This window comes from Pantherophis guttatus, chromosome 1 (genome assembly GCF_059756535.1).
Source record: "Pantherophis guttatus breed Tessera chromosome 1, ASM5975653v1, whole genome shotgun sequence".
In the NCBI taxonomy this organism is placed as follows: Eukaryota; Metazoa; Chordata; class Lepidosauria; order Squamata; family Colubridae; genus Pantherophis; species Pantherophis guttatus.
The window spans coordinates 290,754,549-290,779,999 of record NC_142063.1 but is presented as its reverse complement, the minus strand read 5'-3'; the positions used below and the strand labels follow the sequence as shown (position 1 = coordinate 290,779,999).

Here is a 25,451-nt window from a genome sequence, read left to right as displayed (position 1 = left end):
AAGTCCTGCTTTTATATTTCTTGCTATAATTCTGACTGTGTTGTAGAAGATACAATATTTGAAAGCTGTAATTACAACTTCCGCACCAAACACTGTTCCCATAACTTTATTCAATATACAATGAAATCCACTTTGGTCCAGCTCTTTATTTGCTTACACCTAGTAGACAGAATCTTGCCAGACTAAAGCTATAATCTTGTAACCTACCACAGCGGCCCCCAACCTTTTGGGCATCTGGGACCGGTTCTATGGAGAGAGGTTTTTCCGTGGACCTGAGAGGCATGGTTTTACTTAAGACTATGATACAGTATCATATTTTTAAAGACTTACCCTTTAAAGTAGAAAATGTGCATAAAAGGAAGCTCAGCAGTATTCTCCCTAGCTGTTAGGCACCGCTTTATTTTAATATTTGTAGACTTATAATATAACCTGTATTATTTCTGGATTCCACCACCTTTTTCTGTTAATTAAACTAAACTTTTGATGGGACATATGAGATTCTATGAGTAAAGTTATAAACTGTAGAATCTCATTGCCTTCAGTGCTAATGCCATTCTTATTTTTTAAACATTTGAGATGTTAAAATGTTATGTTTTAATAAATAGAAATAAATTAAAATGGTCAGAGAGAAAAACTGGATGGTGCTAACAGCTGAAGTACTGACCAAGAATGTAATTTTAACAGTATTGGAAATGTTGGAAATGTTACAAGGTTAAGTTACTCTCCTCTTTTGATTGCTAGAATTATGAGGTGATTAAATTTATCATAGCTTTTAAGAAAATTAAGAAATGGAGAAGCTGATCAAGAGAAACAATAGCAGAAATTATTGCCTTATCTTACCTGTTGTTTTTATGCTGTGATATGCTGCCATTATCTCTCCATGATACAAAATATAAAATTACATTTATAAAGCTGGAGGAAGCAATTTAACTTAGATACGTTATATGTCCTTTACTATAGAGCAAAAGACAATGTGTCTTCATCAACTTTTAAACAACTTCACTTGACGACTAGTATCCTTTTGTCAAATGCCAACATGGCCAGCTTCTTCAATCTCTCTCTTCATAGAATTTACTGTAGTTTCCTGTCCCCTAATCTTTCTCATAAGCATTAGCTAAACCTGTTCCAATTTCTCTGAATCCTACTTATATTATCCAGAATCAGATGCTGATAAGATCTGATCAAAGTAGAATAAATGGAACTATTAGAAATAGGAATAGGAATATTCTTTATTGGCCAAATGTGATTGAAAACACACAGGAATTTATCTCCAGGGCATAAGCTCTTAGTGTACAAACAACAAAGTGGTAAGTCATAGATCATAAATCATAAGATAACAATAATAAATCATAAGATACAAAAATGGAAAACATGGAAAATACAAAAAATAGAATTTATTTCCCGTAATACAGAGATACTTGTTTTTAAGGCAGACTAAAATCGCATTAGTCTTTTCTGTAGCCCTACTACTACTGGTCATGCTCAATATGCAATAAATTTTTACTCCAAGATCTTTTTTGTATGCATTATTACCAATCCAGATTTCTCTACCTGAATCTGTGCATTTTTTTTCATTTTGAACATTTTTATTTCTACTAGATAGTTCCAGAGTAGAACCATACATGCAGAACTGCATTAGACACAATAGATTTACAGTAGATTCTATTCTATGTTAAGTGTGGAATTTAGAATCTTTTTTTTTACAGTATAAAAAACTAAACACCAACAGGTTGGAATTCTGATTTTAAATATTCTACAATATTCAGTTCCAAATACCTAGTTACCAGGTGCTGTATGATACAGGTGTTCAGTTGTGTAACAGATAACTGTATCTGTGTATTTTTGTTCTCACAATCTTTTAAGGAAGTTATTCAATCAACAATTAAATTAATTCTTGATAAATCTATGCTGACTTATGGTAATTGATATATTGCTTTGAGTATGCTTATGGATTAATCATTTTGTTATGATCAGTGAGGTAATTAATTTTATACCTTTAATATTTAAATATGTTCAAAGTAGGTATTTCCCAATCATGTTTCTTTCAACTGAATGCTTCAATTGTACCTCTTCCTCCTATTATTTAAAACGTTGAACTTTTTGTATTCTCAACTGCTCATTTTGGATTTATTCTTTGGGGGGAAATGGGAAATGTAGCTCATGTACATCTTGATCTTTCGTTATGGAACTTTCATCCTTATCACTCAGACACCAGTACAGTACAATTATAAAATTATAATTTTTTATAATTATAAGATTATAAGCAGCATTTGGGGCTGGAAATGTGGATATCTGTTGTCAGCATCCTGACAGACCTTAGCATAATAAAACTTGACACCAGCTTTGGAAGAATTATTTGATAGCCAGAAAATTCACAAAGTTTGTTTCTCAGATAAATGTTCCTTTTGCTTCTTCTTCATTTGATATTACATTTACTTGGACTTTGAAGGCGGAGTGCCATGCTTTGGATCTCCTGCAAGGCTTTTGTTCTATCTCACCATATTTCAAGATATTCACAAACTGAACATTATGCTGTGTTGTCAACACCCTTATAACATTTTTCTTGCCAGGAACAAAGTCCTGTGTAAACATCTTCTGCCATTTGGCATTTAATAGGCCTGCTTGCCAGTGTTTCTCCCTGTTTCCTTGGTTATTAAGTATTTTCTTCAACAGTATAGTCTTCAGTTATTTAAGAGTTCTATGTTAACGCTCTTGATCTGTAATAGATTTTATGCACCACTATTCTTTCAAGACTCTTATTAAACATTCTTAGATTCAGACCAAGTTATTTAGTTATAAAAATGATTAACTAGATAACCTCCTCAGCACTTATAGTTTTGTATATCAGTAGCTATCTGCATGGATATATCTTACTCCGTTGATTGGTTCCAGTTACTTTTCTAGAATCTACTTTTTTAAAAAAAAATTCTCTTTCTGAGGCTATTCTCCAAAATTATTGAGTCCTGTCTACTTTTAGTTCTAAAACCGGTTATATTTAGATGTCAGTTCATTATTTTTACCTGACCATCCAATATCAGAAGGCTTTAATTCAGATTTAATGTTAACCCAGTGTTCCTCTGGGTTAAGAAAGGGCTTGTGGTATTTTCTTACCACTGGAGCTATTCTATTCATGCACCTTGCCTGCATTCCCAGAACCAGCATCCTTCATTTCTTATCTTGAATCACTTTGTGCTTTTAAGAGACAAAGCTTTACCCCACCCTCCTGAAAAACTACCAATTTTGCCGATGGTCTGATTTTAGATTTGATGCAGCATAATCTAGAGTTCCCTATCTGCTTTTGATACCTTGTTCAAGCTCTGTACTATTAAACAGTGATAGGTTAGAGCAGTGATGGTGAACCTTTTTTTCTTTGGGTGCCGAAAGCATGCGTGCATGTGCAAAAGTGTGCACGTGCGTGTCGACACCGATAATGCAATGCCCCCCATAGGCCTCGCCCCCATGAATGTGCATACCCCCCACACTCCCCCCTCATTCAGGTGCGCATGATCCCCGTTTTGGTGCTAGCAGGCCTCCCTGAAGCCTCCTGGAACCAAAAACGGGCCCCGGGGGGGGCCCGCCGCCCCATGCCCCGTTTTGATGTTAGCAGGCCACCCTGAAGCCTCCTGGAACCAAAAACGGGGCATGGGGGCACCACATCCCCCCACCTCCGTGAATGTGCACATGGCCTCCCCATCCCCCATGCATGTGTGCGCATCTCCTGGCAGAGACCTGAAAATCAGCTGGCTGGCAGGTGCGCGGACATGCGCGGTGAGCTGACCTGGGCGTTGACTTGCGTGCCTGCAGAGATGTATTGCCATAGGTTTGCCATCACGGGCTTAGAGGCTAGTATAGGTAATCCTTGCTTAGTGACTACTTCATTTAATGACTGTTGAAACGTACAATAGTGCTAAAAAAATCAATTTAGTGACCAATCTCACATTTATGACCTTCACAGTGTTTCTGTCCTATTTTCACTTTCTAAGTTACCTCATACTAAGATGTCTTTGGAGAGAAAGAGAAACAACCCCAGTTCATCTGAAGGAAATAGCAAGAAGCAAAGGCAAACTGAAGTAAAATCCTAAGCATAGTCACAGTCACGTAATTTTCATTTAGCAATCACTTTGCTTAACAATCCAGTTATCAGTCCCAATTGCAGTTGCTAAAATCCCTATAGTGGTGGTCTGTCAAAGAAAAGCATGCAGTATTGCTGTTAAACAAAATACTTTATATATACATATTGGAGCGGCTTTCTAAATTCATCCTATCCCATTCATTGGCTGTTTAGCTCCCCCAAGGGAAGGTAGTGTTCAGATCTAGGCAAGAAAATCCAGTCCCAGTAGGTCAAATATAGGCAAGAAGAGGCAGAAGCAGTGGTGGGATTCAGCCAGTTTGCACTAGTTTGGCTGAACCTGTTGTTAATTTTTTGCATAGTTCGGCAAACTGGTTGTTCCCACCACTGGCTGGCCCCGCCCACCAAGATTGCCATTCAGGGTAGGGAGGCTGCAGGGGCATGACTGGGAGCCACGCGGATCAGCTGGAAGGTGGCAATGGACCAGACATGCCGATCAGCTGAAAGGCTGATCAGTCAGTTCAGTCAGACCTTCCAACTTTGCAAGATCTTTTTTTTTTCCCCTGAGAAGTTGGAAGGTCTGACTGAACCTTTTTTAAACTGGTAGTCACGTGGTCTTCTTTTGTTGCCCTGCACACAGGAGAATGGAGCTGGAAAGCAGGTTAGTGAGGAATGGGGTGGAAGTGAGGATTTGCATTATCTTTGCTCTGGGAGGGGTGGAAGTGAGGATTTTGCATTATTGTTTTGGGATGGGGTGGAAGTGAGGATTTTGCATTATCTTTGCTCTGGGATGGGGTGGAAGTGAGGATTTTGCATTATGATTGCTTATAAGTAAGTAAGAACCAATAAAAGAGGAATGGAAAAATCCCTATCTGTAGATCAGCGTTTTTCAGTCTTGGCAAGTTTAAGATGGGTGAACTTCATGGTGCCTTTGGAATTCTGGGAATTGAAGTCCATGTACCTTAAAGTTGCCAAAGTTGAAAAGCACTGGTCTGCACTAGAGTTTGGGATTTTCCATTCCTGTTTTATTTAGAGTTTGGTGCAATTAATAGCCGGGGTGGCGGTGGAAACCCCCAGACTTATTGTTATGGGGGATTTTAACCTGCCATCTGCTGATGAGATGTCGGAGACGGCTCGGGAGTTCATGGCTTCCATGACGGCCATGGGCCTGACCCAGGTAGTTCAAGGCCCCACCCACTTGGGGAATCACACTCTGGACTTGATTTTTGTCTCTGATCAGTGGCTGAATGATCTAAGAATAGGGGATATAGACATCAAGCCCTTGTCATGGTCTGATCATTCTCTCCTTCACATGGACTTTCAAGTCACTTCCACCCACCGCAGGGAGACGGAACCAACCAAATGGTTCCGTCCCAGGCGCCTGATGGACCCCGAAAGGTTCCTGATGGAGCTTGGGCCATTTCCTGAGACTCTGGCTCACGACTCGACTGAGGACCTGGTGGTCGCCTGGGACAGGGCGGCTACTGGGGCCTTGGACCGCGTCGTGCCTTTGCGGCCTCTGACCCGATGCCGATCTCGTCTAGCTCCTTGGTTTTCCGAGGAGCTGAGAGAGATGAAGCGTCGGAAAAGACACCTGGAGAGTGATTGGAGGACAAGCCGATCTGAATCTGACCGAACACAGGTGAGATCTTATATTAAGACCTACCTAGTGGCGATAAGAGTGGCGAAGTCTAGCTATTTCTCCGCTCTTATTGCATCTGCAGAGAACCGCCCAGCTGCGCTGTTTAGGGTGACCCGCTCCCTACTTCAGGTGGGGGTACGGGAAGATCCCTTAAAGGGTCGAGCTGAGGATTTTGTACATGCAGGATTCCTGCATGATAAAGTCGCTCAGATTCGGGAGGGCCTGGACTCCGATTGGGTAGATCCAGGGGAGGAGATGGGGGCAGGTCTTGAGAGCGTTATCTGGGAAGAGTTTGACGCTGTGGCTCCTGAGGACGTGGACAGGATTCTGGGCAAGCTTAACGCTGCCACATGTTTATTGGACCCGTGTCCCTCCTGGTTGGTACTGGCCTCCCGGGAGGTTACACGAGGCTGGCTCCAGGGGATTATAAATGCTTCTCTGAGTGAGGGTGTCTTTCCCGCTGCCTTGAAAGAGGCGGTTGTAAAGCCCCTCCTCAAGAAGCCTTCCCTGGACCCGGCTATATTATCAAATTATCGTCCAGTCTCCAATCTTCGCTTTGTTGCGAAGGTTGTTGAGAGTGTGGTGGCGCGACAACTACCCCGATACCTGGATGAAGTTGTCTATCTGGATGCGTTCCAGTCAGGCTTCAGGTCACGATACAGCACAGAAACGGCATTGGTCGCATTGGTGGATGATCTCTGGAGGGCTCGGGACAGAGGTTGCTCCTCTATCCTGGTCCTATTAGATCTCTCAGCGGCTTTTGATACCATCGACCATGGTATCTTACTGCACCGGCTGGAGGGTTAGGAATAGGGGGCACTGTGCTTCGGTGGTTCTCCTCCTTCCTCTCTGACCATTCGCAGTTTGTGTTGGCAGGGGGGCAGAGGTCGACCTCGAGGCACCTTATTTGTGGAGTGCCGCAAGGGTCAGTCCTCTCACCCCTTCTGTTCAACATTTATGTAAAACCGCTAGGTGAGATCATCCGTGGTTTTGGGGTGAGTGTTCATCAGTATGCTGATGAAACTCAGCTGTACATCTCCACCCCAGACCACCCCAATGATGCCCTTGCTGTGATGTCCCGTTGCCTGGAGGCCGTGTGGATCTGGATGGGGAGAAACAAGCTCAGACTCAACCCCTCCAAGACCGAGTGGCTGTGGCTTCCAGCGTCCTGGTACAGTCAGCTGGTACCATCACTGACAATAGGGGATGAGATCTTGCTCCCCACAGAGAGGGCCCGCAACTTGGGTGTCCTCCTGGATTCACGGTTATCTTTAGAAGATCATTTGACGGCCGTGGCCAGGGGTGCCTTTTATCAGGTTCGCCTGATCCGCCAGTTGCGTCCCTTTCTGGATCGGGACGCCTTGCGCACGGTCACTCATGCCCTAGTTACCTCCCGTATGGACTACTGTAATGCTCTGTACATGGGGCTCCCCTTGAAAAGCACCCGGAGGCTCCAACTGGTCCAGAAGGTAGCCGCGCGGGTGATTATGGGCGCAGCTCGTTACGCCCATGTAACACCTCTCCTACGCGAGCTGCACTGGCTCCCGGTGGTCTTCCAGGTGCGATTCAAGGTGTTAGTTATCACCTTTAAAGCGCTCCATGGCTTAGGACCTGGGTACCTACGAGACCGTCTTTTGCCACCAATAGCCTCCCACCGACCAGTTCATTCTCACAGGGAGGGACTACTCAGGGTACCGTCAGCCAAATTATGTCGACTGGCGACTCCCAGGGGGAGGGCCTTCTCTGTGGGGTGAACTTTGGAATGAACTGCCCCCGGAGATACGGAATATCCCTGATCTCCGTGCTTTCCGCCGTGCCCTCAAGACCCTGATGTTCCAACAGGCAGGGCTAAACATACAAACATGCGAATGATTTTTTAAATGTTATCTAATTCTGAGTTTTATTTAATTGACCAAACTAAGTGGCAATTTTAATTAGCAATTTTGTGGTGTTTGTGTGTCTATGTTTTTCTTGACTGTACACCGCCTTGAGTCCTACGGGAGAAAGGCGGTATAGAAATATAATAAATAAATAAATAAATTAAATAAATAAATAAATCAGTAATGGTTTTCTTAACAAATAGTGATTAAAGGGATATCAACCATTACTGGACTTTTTGGGAGAAACTGAAATTAAAAGTTGATCGGGGTTTTGATGATTAGATATGGGATTATGGAAATAATGTAGACAAATGTTAATCTTAGAGTAAGAGTTTGATATATTTTTTACTTATATCTGTAATAAAGAAAGTTGGAAGTCATTCTTTTTTTCGTTTTCCTTCTTTTCTTCTTTCTTTCTTACACTTTCACTCTTTTTCTTTCCTGAGCCTTTTTTTTTCAAATCTGTTTTTTATTTGTTTATCCCTTAGCTTTGTATTTTTTTGATGTATGAAGGAACAAATACTCAGCCATTATAATTCTACATTCCTTATTTACAGAAATCATATCAAAATTTAGAATGAAATCCACTGGGAGCCATCTCATATAAGGCAGGCTCTGAGTCCCTCTAACCAAAAAGTGTTTATTGACAGAAGAGAATATTTGTAGCTCAGGGTTGAACTGTGGGGTCCTTGATGCTCTCTGAGCTTGATGGTTTTCTTGCAGATGTTTCATTACCAAACTAGGTAACATCATCAGTACTAGAAGGGAATGGAGTTTGCTCTTCCTTTCCTATAGTAGTGTCAGTGTTGATCAGTTGCTTCACAAACAGTGTTTTGATTGGTGCCAGGTCTCTATAGCCTCAGGCAGAGAAAGGCTATTCTGCACCCCTCCCTCGAATGTTCTTTAAAATAGAGTTTCCCACCATTCCTTTAGTAACCTCCAACATGCAAACTGGTTACTCATCCTAAAATGAATCCTCTTTACCTGGAGCTTCAAAATTTGCTGTTTGCTGGGAACATGTGTAGCTAAAAGTCAGTCTACATTTAGTGTACATCTGACTTTGGGAATATTTCTTCATAATCAAACGAAAGTGTATTTTCTGTGCAGTTCACACCCCCTGCTTGCTGGATCTGGATGTCACAAAGCAAAGCCCACATTTTGTAATTAACCCCGTGCCCCATTTCGACTGGCAGGAGGCTAAGTGCTGTCACGCCCCTTGGCCACGCCCACCCAGCCGGTCATTAGGGCAGAGGACCGGTTGTTAAATTATTTGAATCCCACCACTGGGCAGAAGCCCCCCGTGAAGGCAATGAGAAACAAGACTTTGGAAAGCTACAAGTGATTACTTACACCTCCCCGATAGAAATATGTCCTTCTACAGTTAACTGAAGGCTTATGAAGGCCATCATAGTCTGTAGGGTGGTTTGCTTTACATTTGACCTGCATACATGAGCTAGCTGAAATATTAAAAGGAACTTCATTTTACTTTCTTAAGACTTCTGTGAGGCTGAAAAAGAGAAGCTTCTGGCAAGAGTTCCTTCTGCAACTTAGAAAATGATATAACCATATCCTCTGGCCAGGAGGTCATAATTACTGGATTAACTATCTTTCCTCTGATTAGGAGCTTTGTTCATCAGAACATTTTGCTGTTCCCAAAAGCACCTGAAAGCAGTTATAGTGCTTTGTTTTCCTCCTTTAATCAAGTCTCACTTCCTTTGTTATTTTCTCTGGCATAATCAGGCCTTAAAAAGAAGTCTCAATTTGAGGATTTCCATGTTAAGTTCTAATAAAAAAATAAAATTGTTTTAATTTCTGGGACCCTAATGATTGCAAAGCCTCTTTGGGTCTCTCCACTTTCACCACAAGTACCAGCAGTCTAATTAACTGTATCATCCTGTTGGCCTCCGGACAACATAGAAATGAAGCTTTTCTGAACACTTCAACACTTTCTTTTTATGTTTGAGTATAACTAAAGACAACAAGACCAGGAAATAGTCTGAGATGATTATTTTCCTAAGTATGTAAGACCAGATGGGAGAGTCAGCACTCTCTTTTCTACACTATTACTTCCTCCTTAACAGAAGAACAGAGTTGGAAGGGACCTTGGAGGTCTTCTAGTCCAACCCCCTGCTGAGGCAGAAACGCTGTACCATTTCAGACAAATGGTTGTCCAATCTCTTCTTAAAAACTTCCAGTGTTGGAGCACCCACAACTTCTGGAGGCAAGCCATTCCACTGATTATTGTTCTAACTGTGAGGAAAGTTCTCATTATTTCTAGATTGCTTCACTCCTTGATTAATTTCCATCCATTGCTTCTTGTCCTATCTTCAGGAGCTTCCAAAACAGTTATTTGGAATTTATCTTGGTCTTAGGTTTTAGGTTTAGGTTTTATTTGATTTATATACCGCCCTACTCCCGAAGGACTCAGGGCGGTGAACAAGATAAAACACATAAATACAAAATTTAAAAGCGAAATAAAACCGAATTAAACAATTTGGCCCAAGACAGATTTAAAACACCCCAATAATTAAGAACAGATTAAAATTTACATTTTAAAGGGGAAAAAGGGAAAGTTAGGCCAGGCCAGCCTGATGGAATAAAAAGGTCTTGAGAATGCGGCGGAAGGTGCGCAGATCCGGGATCCTCCGTATCTCCGGGGGGAGCTCATTCCAGATAGTAGGTGCCCCCACAGAGAAGGCTCTCCCCATGGGGGCCACCAGTCAACATTGTTTGGCCGACGGCACCCGGAGGAGCGCCTCTCTATGAGAGCGTATCGGCCGGTGGGAGGCTACTGGTGGCAGCAGGCGGTCCCATAGATAATCAGGTCCTAAGCCATGGAGCGCTCTAAAGGTGGTAACCAAGACCTTGAAGTGCACACGGAAGACCACCGGGAGCCAGTGCAGCTCGCGCAGGAGAGGTGTTATATGGGAACTCCACGTTGCTCCCATAACCACCCGTGCGGCCGCACTCTGCGCCAGCTGGAGCCTCCGGGTGCTCCTCAAGGGGAGCCCCATTTAGAGAGTGTTACAGTAGTCCAGGCGGGAAGTGACGAGGGCATGAGTGACTGTGAGTAAGGAGTCCCGATCCAGAAAGGGACGCAACTGGCGAATCAGGCGAACCTGATGAAAAATCCTCCCGGTCACGGCCGTCAAGTGCTCTTCTAAAGACAGCCGTGAATCCAGGAGGACGCCCAAGTTGCGAGCCCTCTCCGTGGGGGCCAGCGATTCGCCCCCAATAGTCAGTGATGGCACTAACTGACTAAATCGGGATGTCAGAAACCACAGCCACTCAGTCTTGGATGGGTTGAGCCTGAGCCTGTTTCTCCCCATCCAGATCCGCACGGCCTCCAGGCACCGGGACATCACTTCAAGGGCATCGTTGGGGTGCTCCAGGGTGGAGATGTACAGCTGAGTGTCATCAGCATACTGATGGTACTTCACCCCGAAACCACAGATGATCTCGCCCAGCGGCTTTACATAAATGTTGAACAGAAGGGGCGAGAGGACCGACCCTTGCGGCACCCCACATATGAGGCGCCTCAGGGTCGACCTCTGCCCCCTGCCAACACAGACTGCAACTGGTCGGAGAGAAAGGAGAAGAACCACCGCAACACAATGCCCCCCACCCCTAACTCTTCCAATCGGTACAGCATGATACCATGGTCGATGGTATCAAAAGCCGCTGAGAGATCTAATAGGACCAGGACAGAGGAGCAACCTCTGTCCCGAGCCCTCCAGTGATCATCAACCAACGCAACCAATGCCGTTTCTGTGCTGTACCCAGGCCTGAAGCCCGACTGGAACAGATCCAGATACACCGTTTCATCCAGGTGCTGGGGGAGCTGTCGCGCAACCTTTGCTACAAAGCAAAGGTTGGAGACCGGACGATAATTAGACAACACTGCCGGGTCCAGGGAAGGCTTCTTGAGGAGAGGCCTCACCACTGCCTCTTTCAAGGCAGCGGGGAAGTCACCCTCACCCAGTGAAGCATTTATAATCCCCTGGAGCCAGCCTTGCGTCACTTCCCGAGAAGCCAGCACTAACCAGGAGGGACACGGGTCCAACAAACATGTGGTCGTGTTCAGTCTACCCAGAATCCTGTCCACGTCATCAGGAGTCACAGGATCAAACTCATCCCAGATAACATTCTCAAGACCTGCCTTAGTCATCCCCCCTGAAACTACCCAGTCGGAGTCCAGGTCTTCCCGAATCTGAGTGATTTTGTCATGCAGATACTGTACAAAATCCTCGGCTCTACCCTCCAAGGGGTCCTCCTGCACTCCCTGGTGGAGCAAGGAGCGGGTCACCCTAAACAGAGCGGCCGGGTGGTTATCTGATGATGCAATAAAAGCAAAATAATTACACTTTGCTGCTTTTATCGCCACTAGGTAATTCTTAATATGAGATCTTAGCAGTGTCCGGTCAGATTCAGAAAGGCTGGCCTTCCAACTGCTCTCTAGGCATCTTTTCTGGCGCTTCATCTCCCTTAGCTCGTCAGTAAACCATGGAGCCAGATGAGATCGGCGCCGGGTCAGAGGCTGCAAAGGCACGACCCGATCAGAGCTCCAGCGGCCACCCTATCCCAGGCGGCCACTAGGTCTCCAGTCGAGGCGTGAGCCAGAGCCTCAGGGAATAGCCCAAGCTCCATCTGGAACCTATCAGGCTCCATCAGGCGCCTGGGCGGAACCATTTTACCGGCTCTGCCTCCCTGCGGTGGGGTGCAGCGGTTCAAAGGTCAAGGCGAAGGAGAGAGTGATCCGACCATGACAGGGGCTCGGTGACTATATCCCCTATCTTAAGATCACTCAACCACTGTCCAGAGACAAAAACCAGGTCCAGCGTGTTTCTCCCCGTCTTGCCATTTTCATTGTATTGCCTTCTACTCTCTAAATCAAAAGTGAAAAACCTCTGGCTGGCTTAGGAGTTGAAGTCCACAAGCACCTGGATGAAACGACGTATCTGGATCCGTTCCAGTCGGGCTTCAGACCCGGGTACAGCACGGAAACGGCATTGGTCGCGTTGGTTGATGATCTCTGGAGGGCTCGGGACAGGGGGTGCTCCTCTGTCCTGGTCCTGTTAGATCTCTCAGCGGCTTTTGATACCATTGACCATGGTATCATGCTGCACCGGTTGGAAGAGTTAGGGGTGGGAGGCACTGTGTTGCGGTGGTTCTCCTCCTTTCTCTCTGACCGGTCGCAGTCTGTGTTGACAGGGGGACAGAGGTCGACCCCGAGGCCCCTCATATGTGGGGTGCCGCAAGGGTCGGTCCTCTCACCTCTCCTGTTCAACATTTATGTGAAGCCGCTGGGCGAGATCATCCGTGGTTTCGGGGTGGAGTACCATCAGTACGCTGATGACACCCAGCTGTACATCTCCACCCCGGATCACCCCAACGATGCCCTTGAAGTGATGTCCCGGTGCCTGGAGGCCGTACGGATCTGGATGGGGAGGAACAGGCTCAGGCTCAACCCATCCAAGACCAAGTGGCTGTGGTTTCCGACGTCCCGATATAGCCAGTTGACGCCATCACTGACTATTGGGGGTGAATCATTGGCCCCCACGGAGAGGGCTCGCAACTTGGGCGTCCTCCTGGATTCACGGCTGTCTTTAGAAGAGCACTTGACGGCCGTGACCGGGAGGATTTTTCATCAGGTCCGCCTGATTCGCCAGTTGCGTCCCTTTCTGGATCGGGACTCGTTACGCACGGTCACTCATGTCCTCGTCACCTCCCGCCTGGACTATTGTAATGCTCTCTACATGGGGCTCCCCTTGAGGAGCACCCGGAGGCTCCAACTGGCGCAGAGTGCGGCCGCGCGGGTGGTAATGGGAGCGACATGGCGCTCCCATGTAACACCTCTCCTGCGCGAGCTGCACTGGCTCCCGGTGGTCTTCCGGGTGCGCTTCAAGGTTTTGGTTACCACCTTTAAAGCGCTCCATGGCTTAGGGCCTGGTTATTTACGGGACCGCCTACTACCACCAATAGCCTCCCACCGGCCAGTACGCTCTCATAGAGAGGGACTCCTCCGGGTGCCGTCAGCCAAACAGTGTCGACTGGCGGCCCCTAGGGGGAGAGCCTTCTCTGTGGGGGCACCTACCATCTGGAATGAGCTCCCCCTGGAGATACGGAGGATCCCGGATCTGCGCTCCTTCCGCCGTGCTGTGAAGACCTTTTTATTCCATCAAGCGGGCTTGGCCTGATCTCTTCCCTTTTTAAATACGTAAATTTTAATCTGTTTTTAAATTATTGGGGTATTTTAATTTGTCTGGGCCAAATAATTTAATTTGATTTTATCGGGTTTTTAAATTTTGTGTATTTATGTATTTTATTGTTGGCTGTTCACCGCCCTGAGTCCTTCGGGAGTAGGGCGGTATACAAATCAAATAAACTAAACTAAACTAAACTAAACTAAACCATTGTTGCCCACCCATGCTTTAAATCATGCTTCAAACTCGATCACGTCACATGATGTATCGTGACTTTTTTGCCTTTGCGGAGCCGGGGTGGGCATGGCCTGCATGTGATGCATCCGGCCCATGGGCCTCCAGTTTGACACCTTTGCTTTAAATGTTAAATATTAATGTCTACTATCTTTGTCTTTCTTTCACGTTAGGACCATGTATTCTGGAGTTGGAGAAATAACCAAGCTGTTTTACTGTTTTAATATGTATGTATTAAAAATAAAAGCTTCTGACTTTGGACTTGAATGCTTGTTTAGGTTGTTTTGTTCTGTTCTAGAAGCAGCTGTTTCCCTTCAAAACATAGCTAAGTCTGTAATATATGTGCTCAACTCCTCTGGAAAATGCACATTTGAGTGTACATGTGAATGGAGGATGCACAGTAACAGATGGTTCCTTAATCGTAGAAATTACTCATAATTGCCATTTCAAAACAGAAGGCTGAAATGCTTTTAAAGTTAGCCTAATGAAATCAAAATCTAGTAATTGCTTCTCATTACAAAATTCGGTGACAAGATAACAGCATTACATTATAGCATGGCTTTCTTTTCTTAAAAGCTGTATCTCTAAAAGTGAATTTTCCTGAGCTATCTATTAAGGTGTGTTTGGCAGGAGGTTTGACATGCAAGATGGAAGTGTGTTTAAGGAAGAAATGCACGTATGTATTTTTGATGTGTTAAGTTGGATATTTTAAGCAAGGTTTGTGTGATTGGTTTTCCAGATGTTTGACACAATTTCTTTGTTTTAGCTTTCACAATTTTTTTTATTGTAACCATTCTTTTCCCACCCCATCCCTCCATCTCCTTGCTGAATGATACATAGCCTCCTGCTTGGGCAGGAGGTTGGACTAGAAGATTTCCAAGGTCCCTTCCAACTTTATTACTCCAGTCTAATCTTATTTCTGAGGCTGGGACAATTGATCAGCCATAGAAACCCACTTGTTTATGTCCTGTCCTGCACTGCTCAGACATGAGAGAGGAAACTAAGATTAAAATAGAAGGGGTCTCTCTCTTTCATGCTACTGCATAGCTGGCCAACTTTTGACTTGCTGTTATCTTGGCCAGGTATGGGTTTTTTCCTTCAGACTTCTTTCTGTACTCTGCTCTTCCCTATATTCAGCAAAACATATCTTGGTATAAAAAGTACTGGAGTTTTTCCAGCTTGCTGCATCAATAATATCCATGTGTTTATGAGAGCCCCTTGATTAAGAGCCTTTGATTTCCTACACCGCCTATTCTTTATTGGCCAAGTGTGATTGAACACACGAGGAATTTGTCTTGGTGCATACACTCTTGGTGTACATAAAAGATAAGATACATTCATCAAGAATCATAAAGTACAACACTTAATCATAGTCATAGGGAACAAATAAGCAATCAAATCATATTAGGAAACAGTCAATATAAAACTTAAGGATACCAGCAACAGTCATAAGTGGGAGGAGATGGGTGATAGGAACAAAGATTAATGGTAATGCAGACTTAGTAAATGTTGTAAATCAGAGGTCCAGGCTTTTGCTCTGTTTCAAGATGTCTTCAAGATGTCTCTAAGATGTCTCTCCAGACTTCGTAGAAAACTTTATTTTTATACAGTTTTATACAAGCAGATAAAAGGTAGCACAGTAACAGTATTCTGATTGGATAGAAGTTATTCACCCCTCTCTCAAGTTGCCATCTTCTCTAGGTGAACTTATATTAGATCATCCACATCTGAGCCAATTATGAAGTAATGAAGTAAGCAGAAAAGACCCACACATCACCAGCCGGCAGTGTGCTGCTACAGCCTGGCACTGAGACCTTTGACCTACTGACCTACAAGTAAATAGTTTGACAGTGTTGACAGTGTTGACAGTATTATTTGTTTAGCAGAGTGATGGCATTCTGTCTAGTTGTTCTGGTGCGCAGTGCTCTATAGCATTGTTTTGAGGGTAGGAGTTGAAACAGTTTATGTCCAGGATGCGAGGGGTCTGTAAATATTTTCACAGCCCTCTTTTTCACTCGTGCAGTATACAGGTCCTCAATGGAAGGCAGGTTGGTAGTAATTGTTTTTTCTGCAATTCTAATTATCCTCTGAAGGTTGGGTTGCAGAACCAAACCAGAGATGACAGACTCAATAATTCCACTGTAGAACTGGATCAGCAGCTCCTTGGGCAGTTTGAGCTTTCTGAGTTGACGCAAAAAGAACATTCTTTGTTGTGTTTTGTTGATGACGTTTTTGATGTTAGGTGTCCATTTTAGGTCTTGAGATATGGTAGAACCTAGAAATTTGAAGGTCTCTGCTGTTGATATTGTGTTGTCTAGTATTGTAAGAGGTGGTAGTATGGGAGGGTTTCTCCTAAAGTCCACCGCCATTTCTATGGTTTTGAATGTATTCAGTTCCAGACTGTTCTGGTCACACCACGAGGCTAGTTGTTCAAACTCTCGTCTGTATGTGGATTCATCATTGTCTCAAATGAGACCGATCACTATTGTGTCATCTGCGAACTTCAGTAGTTTAATAACAGATGCAGTCATTGGTATATAGAGAGAAGAGAAGTAGAGAGAGCACACAGGTATCTGATGTGATTCTACTTAGCTTCACCTGCTGCTTCCTGTCTGTTAGGAAGCTTATGATCCATTTACAAGTGTGCTCAGGTACCGCTAGCTGGTTTAGCTTAGTTAAAAGAATGTCTGGAATGATGGTGTTGAATGTTGAACTAAAGTCTACACAGAGGACCCTTGCATAGGTCTTTGGAGATTCAAGATGTTGAAGATGTTCCCACCTAAGTTCTCCAGTGTTTCTTTTACCTCTTTGGATGTCTCCTGTCTTCTGCAATCGGCTTTTAATTCTTGCAACTACTGAGAGACCAGTTCCATCACTTCCTCTCAACTGTGAGTTTGAAGCAGCCATTAGGTTGACTCAGCCTTCCCTCCTTCCAAAATTGGTAAAATGAGGACCCAGATTGTTGGGGGCAGTATGCTGACTCTGTAAACTGCTTAGAGAGGGAAGTAAAGCACTATGAAGCAGTATATAAGTCTTAAGTGCTGTTGCTACCAGGCTGCAGCAGAAGCTAGAAAGCCTGGTCCTCCCGAAGAGAAGTCCTGCCTTGTAGTACATAGGATGGTGCCGCATGATGAAACGGAAGTTCCCTTAACCATGTTCAGTAGCCTTTTTTTTTATGATCATGAATTTTGTTTTAAGATGATTTTAAAGCAATTACCTTTATTATAAGATACAATGTGAGAGGTTACATTTCATTTTTTTACAAATTTCTATTAATAATTTATTTTTAAAAAACCATACAAACTAACACAAACCTACAAAAAGAAAAAGCATTTTTAACTTCCCAAATAGGATTGTATAGTTTCTACATAGTGATTCTATTGTATTATATTAAAAATTAACCCAAGGCTTTCCTTAGGCTGTGAAGTACCGTATTTTCGGTGTATAAGACACTTCCCCCCACCCCAAAAAAAAGTGGGTGGAAATGTCTGAAGCCGAGCGAATGTGACTGAAGCCCTACCCTTCGGCCTCTGCCTCCCAGCAATTTGCCTCCTTGAAGCAAACTGCCTGGTCAGCTTCAGCACAGCCTGATTTAGCACCAGCAGCTGATTGGCGGTTGGATCTGCCTCCCGGAATACCACCTATCAGCTGTTCTAGGCTGTGGGGATCGCCATTACCCATTGTCACTGTCACCACCCATCGCTGCTGCTGCCTATCACCAACTCTGTGCGTCCCATTTTTGGCCTCTGCGCACCCCATTTTCGGCCTGTTTCAGGCAGTAGGGATCGCCACCATCTATCGCCGCCGTCTGGAATGGGCTGAAAATGAGACGCACGGAGGCCAAAAACGGGACACACAGAGGCTGAAAATGGCATGCGCAGAGGCGGCAATAGGCAGCGATGGTGGTGATGGGCAATGGCGATCCCCGCAGCCTGGAACAGCTGATAGGCGGTATTCCAGGAGGCAGATCGAACCGCCAATCAGCTGTTGGTACTAAATCAGGCTGTGCTGAAGCTGACCAGGCTGTTTGCTGTTTGCTGCAAGGAGGCAAATTGCGCAGAGGCAAAGGCAGATTTTTTTTTCTTGTTTTCCTCCCCAAAAGCTAGGTCCAAAAAATACCGTATTTTCTTCAATAATCCATTCCAAATTGACTTTGATTTATGCTACTGTAATGCCTGTGTTTTGTTTTTTGCTCTCAGAGTGTATGCATGTTGTGTAAATGGGCATGTTTATTGGAATGACCCCCCTTTTGGTATTAGGTAAATAACTGTGAGTTACATACACCTTTTCTTTCACTACTTCATATATTGTGATTAGTTACCTATTATCTAATTTGAAACAGTGAAACAATTGTGAGGTCTGTTTTATTTTTTGTTCTTATAGGAGCATGAAAGAGGTTGCATTTACAAATTTTAGATTATTATTGGAACTACTTTTAATTAAATCACTATAGTACTTGGCCTTAACAATTCTATATGGTTAATATTTAAAAACTCTTTAAGAATTCAGTTGTTAATATGTAACAAAGAGTATCCTTCCTTCTTTTATTTCAACAGCCTTACTAAACGTCTACCAAAAGTTGGCGAAACCATACATGGGTATAAATTTTTCACTGGATTTGGGGGGAAAGGTGCCAATCAGTGTGTTCAGGCAGCTCGGCTTGGGACTAAAACCTCAATGATCTGCAAGGTAAGCACTGGTTTATATAGGTTATTGTCAGTATATTCTGTTGTTAATAAATTGCTCAAATATTAATGCAGACCAAATTTACACATTCATTTTAGAAATTAACAATTTAGCAATTAACAATTAGCTGTCTTATCCAAGACAAAAAAAAAATCCTAAACAGAGTATGTGTATTCTTTTCTGGATGAAAGTTAGTATAATATAGGGATAGGCAAATGATGTACTCTGTGCAATCTAGGACTGCCATAGCATCTCATGATCAAACAAAATTCTAAAATTTTAAAGCAGCCAGTAGCGTTAATATAGAGGTAATACTAATATATTTTGCAGGATCATGACATGCTAAATTAATATATTAGTCTATTCTGCATCTTTCCAAATACACAATCCAAAGTATCAGTTTTGTATTTTTGAAAGAGAAAGATTAACATTTTCTAAATAAGTTAATTGAAAATAATAATAATAATAATAATAATAATAATAATAATAATAATAATAATAATAATATAAAAACAATATCGTGAAAATGTCTAGTTCAGAAGAAACCAACACCTCTTCTACCGATCCCTTGATGAAAATCGAGTCCAAACTAATGTTCACCCATGTAAAGAAAAAACTTTGAACTTTTGGAAAGAACTGTGGGAAAACCCAGTGGAACACAACAAAACTGCCTCCTGGATCAAAGATATTCAACAACAAACAACACGAAACAAAATGGAAAATATTGTAATAACAACTGACATGGTTGCAAAACAAGCAAAGAAGGTCAAGAACTGGAGTGCACCTGGCCTGGACGAACTGCATGAATACTGGCTAAAACACCTGACCAGCCTCCATCATCGCATAACCACTCAATTTGATCAAATGCTTCAAAATGCAACAAGCGAAGAATGGTTAGCAGCTGCTCGAACATACTTGATAATGAAAGATCCAGAAAAGGGCACAGAGCCAAGCAACTATCGCCCAATTACTTGTCTGCCAACAGTGTTCAAACTTTTTACAAGAATACTGGCAAATTCAGTATTCAATCATCTGATGGAAAACAGTTTGTATCCAGTAGAACAAAAAGGAAATTATAAAAAATCAAGGGGAACAAAAGATCAGCTACTCATTGACAAAATGGTACTAAAAAATGCAAAACGAAGAAAAACGAATTTAAGTATGGCATGGATTGATTACAAGAAGGCATTTGACTCATTACCCCACAGCTGGATTAACACCTGTCTGGAAAACTTTGGAATCAGCAAAAATATTTGTACATTTTTGAAAGCAAATATGCAAAAATGGAAAACAGTTCTAACAGCAAATGGAAAGAACGTTGGTAAAGTCAACATCAGACGAGGAATCTTCCAGGGGGACTCACTTTCACCACTACTGTTCAACATCACATTAATTCCACTGACAATAATCCTACGAAAAACAAAACTGGGATACCAAATCTCAAGACATCATGGCAAGATAAGCCATCTACTATACATGGATGACTTAAAAATGTATGCAAAAAGCCCCACTGAACTTAAATCATTACTCAACACAATTCAACTGTTCAGCAGTGACATCAAAATGAACTTTGGACTTGAAAAATGTGCTGTATTATCCATGAAGCAAGGAAAAATGGAAAAAATAGAAGGAATAGAACTGGGAAATGGAAACATAGTAAAAGCATTAGCAAAGGATGATGGTTACAAATACCTAGGCATATTGGAAACAGTTTAACATCTTGAATGGAAAAGTTAAAGAGTCAACACAAAAGGAATACATCAGGAGGCCCACAAAATATTAAAATCAAAGCTGAATGCTGAAAACATAATTAAATTAAATTAAATAATGTCCACGAAGTGACATCGACAGGTTGTACCTGCCAAGAAAAATAGGGGGCAGAGGACTATTGTAAATCCATCAAACTGTAGAAGAAGAAAAACGAAGTTTGAATGATTATGTGAACCAAAGTACAGAAAAATTGCTGCAGGCTGTGAAAACGGAGAACATTATAAAAACAACAGAAACAAAAACAGAATATAAGGAAAAACAGCTGGATGACAAATTAAATAGATGGAAAACCAAAGCTTTGCATGAACAGCACTTGAAAAACATTGAAGGAAAATGTGATGACAACTTTACATGGGCATGGCTTAAGATGGGAACCATCAAGAAAGAAACAGAAGGTTTAATACTCGCTGCTCAAGAACAAGCACTACAAACTAATGCCATGAAAGCAAAGAGACAATAATCCCAAAAACTGTTTCACACTTAATATGTGAATGCAGCAAAATCGCACAAACTGATTACAAAGCTAGACACGACCGAGTTGCTAAATTAGTCCACTAGTCATTATGTAAAAAATACGACTTTCCTGTATCCAAAAAGTCATAGGAACATAAAGTGGAAAAAGTTATAGAAAATGAGAAGGTGAAGATCTTGTGAGACTTTCGAATAAAGACAGATCGTCACTTGGAACACAACATGCCAGATATCAGTTGTCAAAAATCGAAACATACAATTTATTGACATCACGGTACTAGGAGATGCCAGAGTCGAAGAAAATAAACTGAAGAAAATCATGAAATATCGTGACCTGGCCATCAAAACTACAAGGCTATGGATGAAACATGTAACAGTGATACCCATTGTCATCGGGGCACATGTCCAAGAATTTTATAACATACATCAGCAAATTGCAGCTTCCTGCAATAACACCAGCAAAACTGCAAAAAACTGTGCTACTTGGAACATCATACATCTTAAGAAAAGATACTTGGTTGATACCTAGGACGCTGGCAGCAACCCGTATCAACCATTAGCACCAGTCAATGGTATTTGTGATGCATTTTTTATTGTTCAGTTGACTGAGTTTCATATTTAATGAATAAAGATGATGATGATGATAATAATAATAGCCTTTATTGTCATTGTACATCATGTATACAATAAAATTGGTTTAGCCTCTACTGGTGCAATCCATAATAGAAAATACAAGACAACATAAATAGTATAGAGAACTTGAAATGTTTGCAAATATTTTCCCCATAGGAACAAAGTCATTTTATTCTAGTGTCTAGCCACTCCTTTTTCTGCTTTCTCTTTTCTACTAGAACAGGGGTGTCAAACTCAAGGCCTGGGGGGTGGATCTGGTTCGCAGGGTGCTTAGATTTGACCTGCAAAGCTGCCCTGGAAATAGCAAAGGACCAACCCACAGTGCCTCTGCCAGGGAAACGGAGATCAGGAGAGTCACACACGGCCCTCCCAAGCTCCGTTTTCACTGCCAGTGTTGCAGGACGCTATCACAGCCAAAAACAGAGCAGGTGAGGGCCGCAGGTGGCCCTCCTGAGCTCTGTTTTTGCTGGCAGAGGGTTGCAGGAGGAATCACAGCCAAAAACGGAGCTTAGGAGCCCATTTTCACTGGCAGTGTGCTCGGGCCATCACAGGCGCCCCCAAGAGGATTGACGTTGAGCTGGCCACACCCACCCTGGCTCCCTGAGGTCAAACACAACCCTGATGCAGTCCTCAATGAAATTGAGTTTGACACCCCTGTACTAGAACCTAAAGGTCCACCAACTGGAACTATGTGCAAAGCAATGAATCAGGATAGATAATACTTGAAAAATAGTATAAATTCATGTATGAGATTGTCATAAAGTACTTTGTTTGTTTCATTGTAGTGGATATATTAAATCCACCCATTTTGATTTGTAACCCTGATTTATGGCTTAGCATGATGCCTGATCTCAAATTGTTGTGGTTTATTAAGCAAACCATAGCTTAATGCAGTGTATCAATCCAGTTAATAATTGAGCACATGGAGAAGACTTAGAACATTTTTCAGTATCAAAACTGAATTCATGGTCGTCTCTTAAGGCAAGGGTCCCCACTCCCCAGTTCATGGATTGTACCAGTCTCTGGCCAGTTGGGAACCAAGCCGCGCAAGCAGCAGACGAGCGTGCAAAGCTTCATTTGCGCAAGAAGCAGACATACATGCACAACCTCCCCTGCCACCGTTGCTGCCTGTCCGCAGAGCCAGAAAGGTTGGGGACCACTCTCTTAAGGGATAGGCATTGCAGTCTAATTCCCAGAGTTTTTTGTTTTTTTTTTTAATTTTCACAGATATCCAAAGACACACAGAACAGTTGTTGATATAAAATGTAGAGAAGTAAGTCTGGGCTTTTTCAGAAGTAGATGTAAAGGAATTTTATTTGTAAGTAACCGAAAGCTATTTCAGTTTTGCCCACCAGTTTCTCATAATGTATCATGTTATAACAATCATTTATAACAATTTCAACTGAAGGATTTATTCAATGGAATCCTTAATAAAATGTTGCCATGTGAGATACACTGCCCAGAACTTCAGGGCTTCCATTTCATATCCTTGTTACTCATTTTACAGTGTTTTGTTTTGTTTTGTTTTGTTTTGTTTTGTTTTGTTTTGTTTTGTTTTTTCTCTGACATTCAGCATTTGGTGACTGCTGTGCATCCTCTGCCATTACTAATCTGTGCATAGATAGGATTCTTCCATGGGTTCATTTTTTAAGAAATATTTTCCATGTCTATCATTTCACAGGTCATAGAGCATATTATGTTGTTAGTTTTCTTTGGTTCTATAACTAACTGTATTTTCAATAAATCTTAAATTTTGTGATTTCATCATCAAAGATACTAAATGCAGAGTTGGAAAATCTAAACTTCTCATTACATATTTTTAAATATTCTGTAACATTTTATTGATTAAAAATTATTTTTATTTAAATTACCTGACTGTCCAACTTCAATATACTTTTAAATGCATTCGTTCCAGGGAAAAATTGTGTTATTCTCCCAGTCTTCAGTGCTATATTCATATAGAGGGGAGGACTCCCTACTGGATTCAGTACTTCTTGCTTTTGAGGAAGATGTTAAAAAGGGGGTTTAATCATGTTATAAAGTCAGTGATATGACTTATGAATGAGGTGTAGCAACATTGAGGAATATAAAGATCCTGTTTCCAAAATAAGACGGTGGAGAAATGTAGAATAAAATTGTATTGGTTTTAAAAACAACCACTACATTTTTATTCTTGCATATTCAGAATATTTGCATTTTGAAATATTTTTAATCACTGCAAAGCAGACATTTCAGGGGTCATCTCCGGGGCTAATGGAAGCTCAACAACATGGAAATTCACATCTTGTCCCTCCTTGAAAATGTTGTCCAAGATGATCTGGGTAATCTGAAATATGTAATGTTGTTTATTTTTGCTCTGTAGGTTGGGAAGGATTCTTTTGGTAATGACTACATTGAAAACTTTAAAAAAAATGGGATTCCAACAGGTATCTTCCTTATTTTAATTCAGAACCAAATTATATGAATCACTATATTCTGAATCTATGATTTGCAAAGTTCTCCTCAACGAAAAAATGAATAGAGTAGTAAACAAACATCTACCATTCTTCATAATATTTTTTTTTTCTGTTGTATCGTGTGCAATTCTCAAAGACGGTTTGGACAAGTCCCTGCAGTTTTCTTGGCAAGGTTTTTCAGAAGTTTCTTTTTCTTTTAAGATTTTTTTTATGCTGCCATTATTATTTTTGTAAATAACTCAAGGTAGCAAATATACCTAATATTCCGTCTTCCTCCTATTTTCTCCAACACCAACAATCCTGCAAAGCGAGTTGACTTGAGAAAGGCTGGCTGGACCAAAGTCATCTAGTCAGCTTTCATATTTGATTTTTTTTCCATGTTTGAAGTAGTTTGCCTTTGCCTCTTTCTCTTTCCTGAGAAAATAACTGGGTCAAGATCATCTAAGCTGGCTTTGTACCCAAGGAAGGACTAGACCTCACAGTCTCCCAGTTCCTGACTCCTTCATAATGACTAGAATTCAGTTAAAGTAATCACCAACATAACACAGATGAAAAAATACTTCTTCCTACATAACGTTTAGACTTGATTCAACCACTTGGTTACCTCACAGCTTATGAAGTAAATGGATTTAACACCTGTATTGTGGCATAGCATATAAATTACCCCTGTATGAGGGCTGTGATGGAAATCAGCAATTCCCACGGCAAAGATGGTTGTTATGTAGAACAGCCATTCAGCTTCAGGGCCACTATGTGTCACATAAAGTATCTGTTAATTAAAAAAAAACAAAAAACAGGAAAGCCTTGTGAGGGGTCCTTGATGCTCTTTGAGCTTGGTTGTTTTCTTGCAGACATTTCATTATCCAAACTAGGTAATATCATCAATGCTAGTGATGATTTAAAAAGTCATGTGTCAAGCCCTCTAAGGATAGTAATCTCTGGAAATAATAACCATATAGACCTTTGTAGCTAGTTGGGTAATGTAACAATGTTGAAAGCTTATCAAAGCAATTTTCCCATTCAATTCAAGTTGCTCTGTGTCTTTCTCATGTTTCCACCCTCGGGTTTTTTTGGGGGGGGGAGGGAATATATTAGTTCTGTTTCCTCCTCAGCCTTCCTAGATTCTGTTAGGCATTCCATCATACCTTAAATTTAAACATCAAGACTGTAATACTAGTAATTGATATGTTCTCACTTGTTACCAGCAATCAACTGTTGAGTTTAAGGCTTCATCTAGCTCAGGACTGTCAAACTCCTGGCCCATGGGCCGGGTGCATCACGCACTGGCCACACCCACACCCGGTTTAGCAAAGGGGGGGAAAGCCCCCATACATCATGTGACACAACTGTGATAATGTGAGTTTGACACCCCTGATCTAACTGAACTGTGAATCTTCTGCCAAGTCT

General features: G+C 42.2%; 1 protein-coding gene across 6 annotated transcripts in view; it reads left to right on the top strand.

Moving 5' to 3' along the window:
* RBKS (ribokinase) overlaps window positions 1-25,451 on the top strand; it is a 67,098-nt gene that overhangs the window by 6,756 nt on the left and 34,891 nt on the right. For 4 of the 6 annotated variants that reach the window (XM_034427995.3, XM_060692453.2, XM_034427997.3 and 1 more), the window contains exons 2-3: window positions 18,585-18,717; window positions 23,951-24,014. In XM_034427995.3, the coding sequence (XP_034283886.1) occupies window positions 18,585-18,717; window positions 23,951-24,014 (197 nt within the window). Of the gene's footprint in view, window positions 1-14,201; window positions 14,256-16,892; window positions 16,917-18,584; window positions 18,718-23,950; window positions 24,015-25,451 lie in introns of those variants that run through there. The other 2 variants (XM_034427996.2, XM_087883115.1) reach the window with 2 other exon arrangements.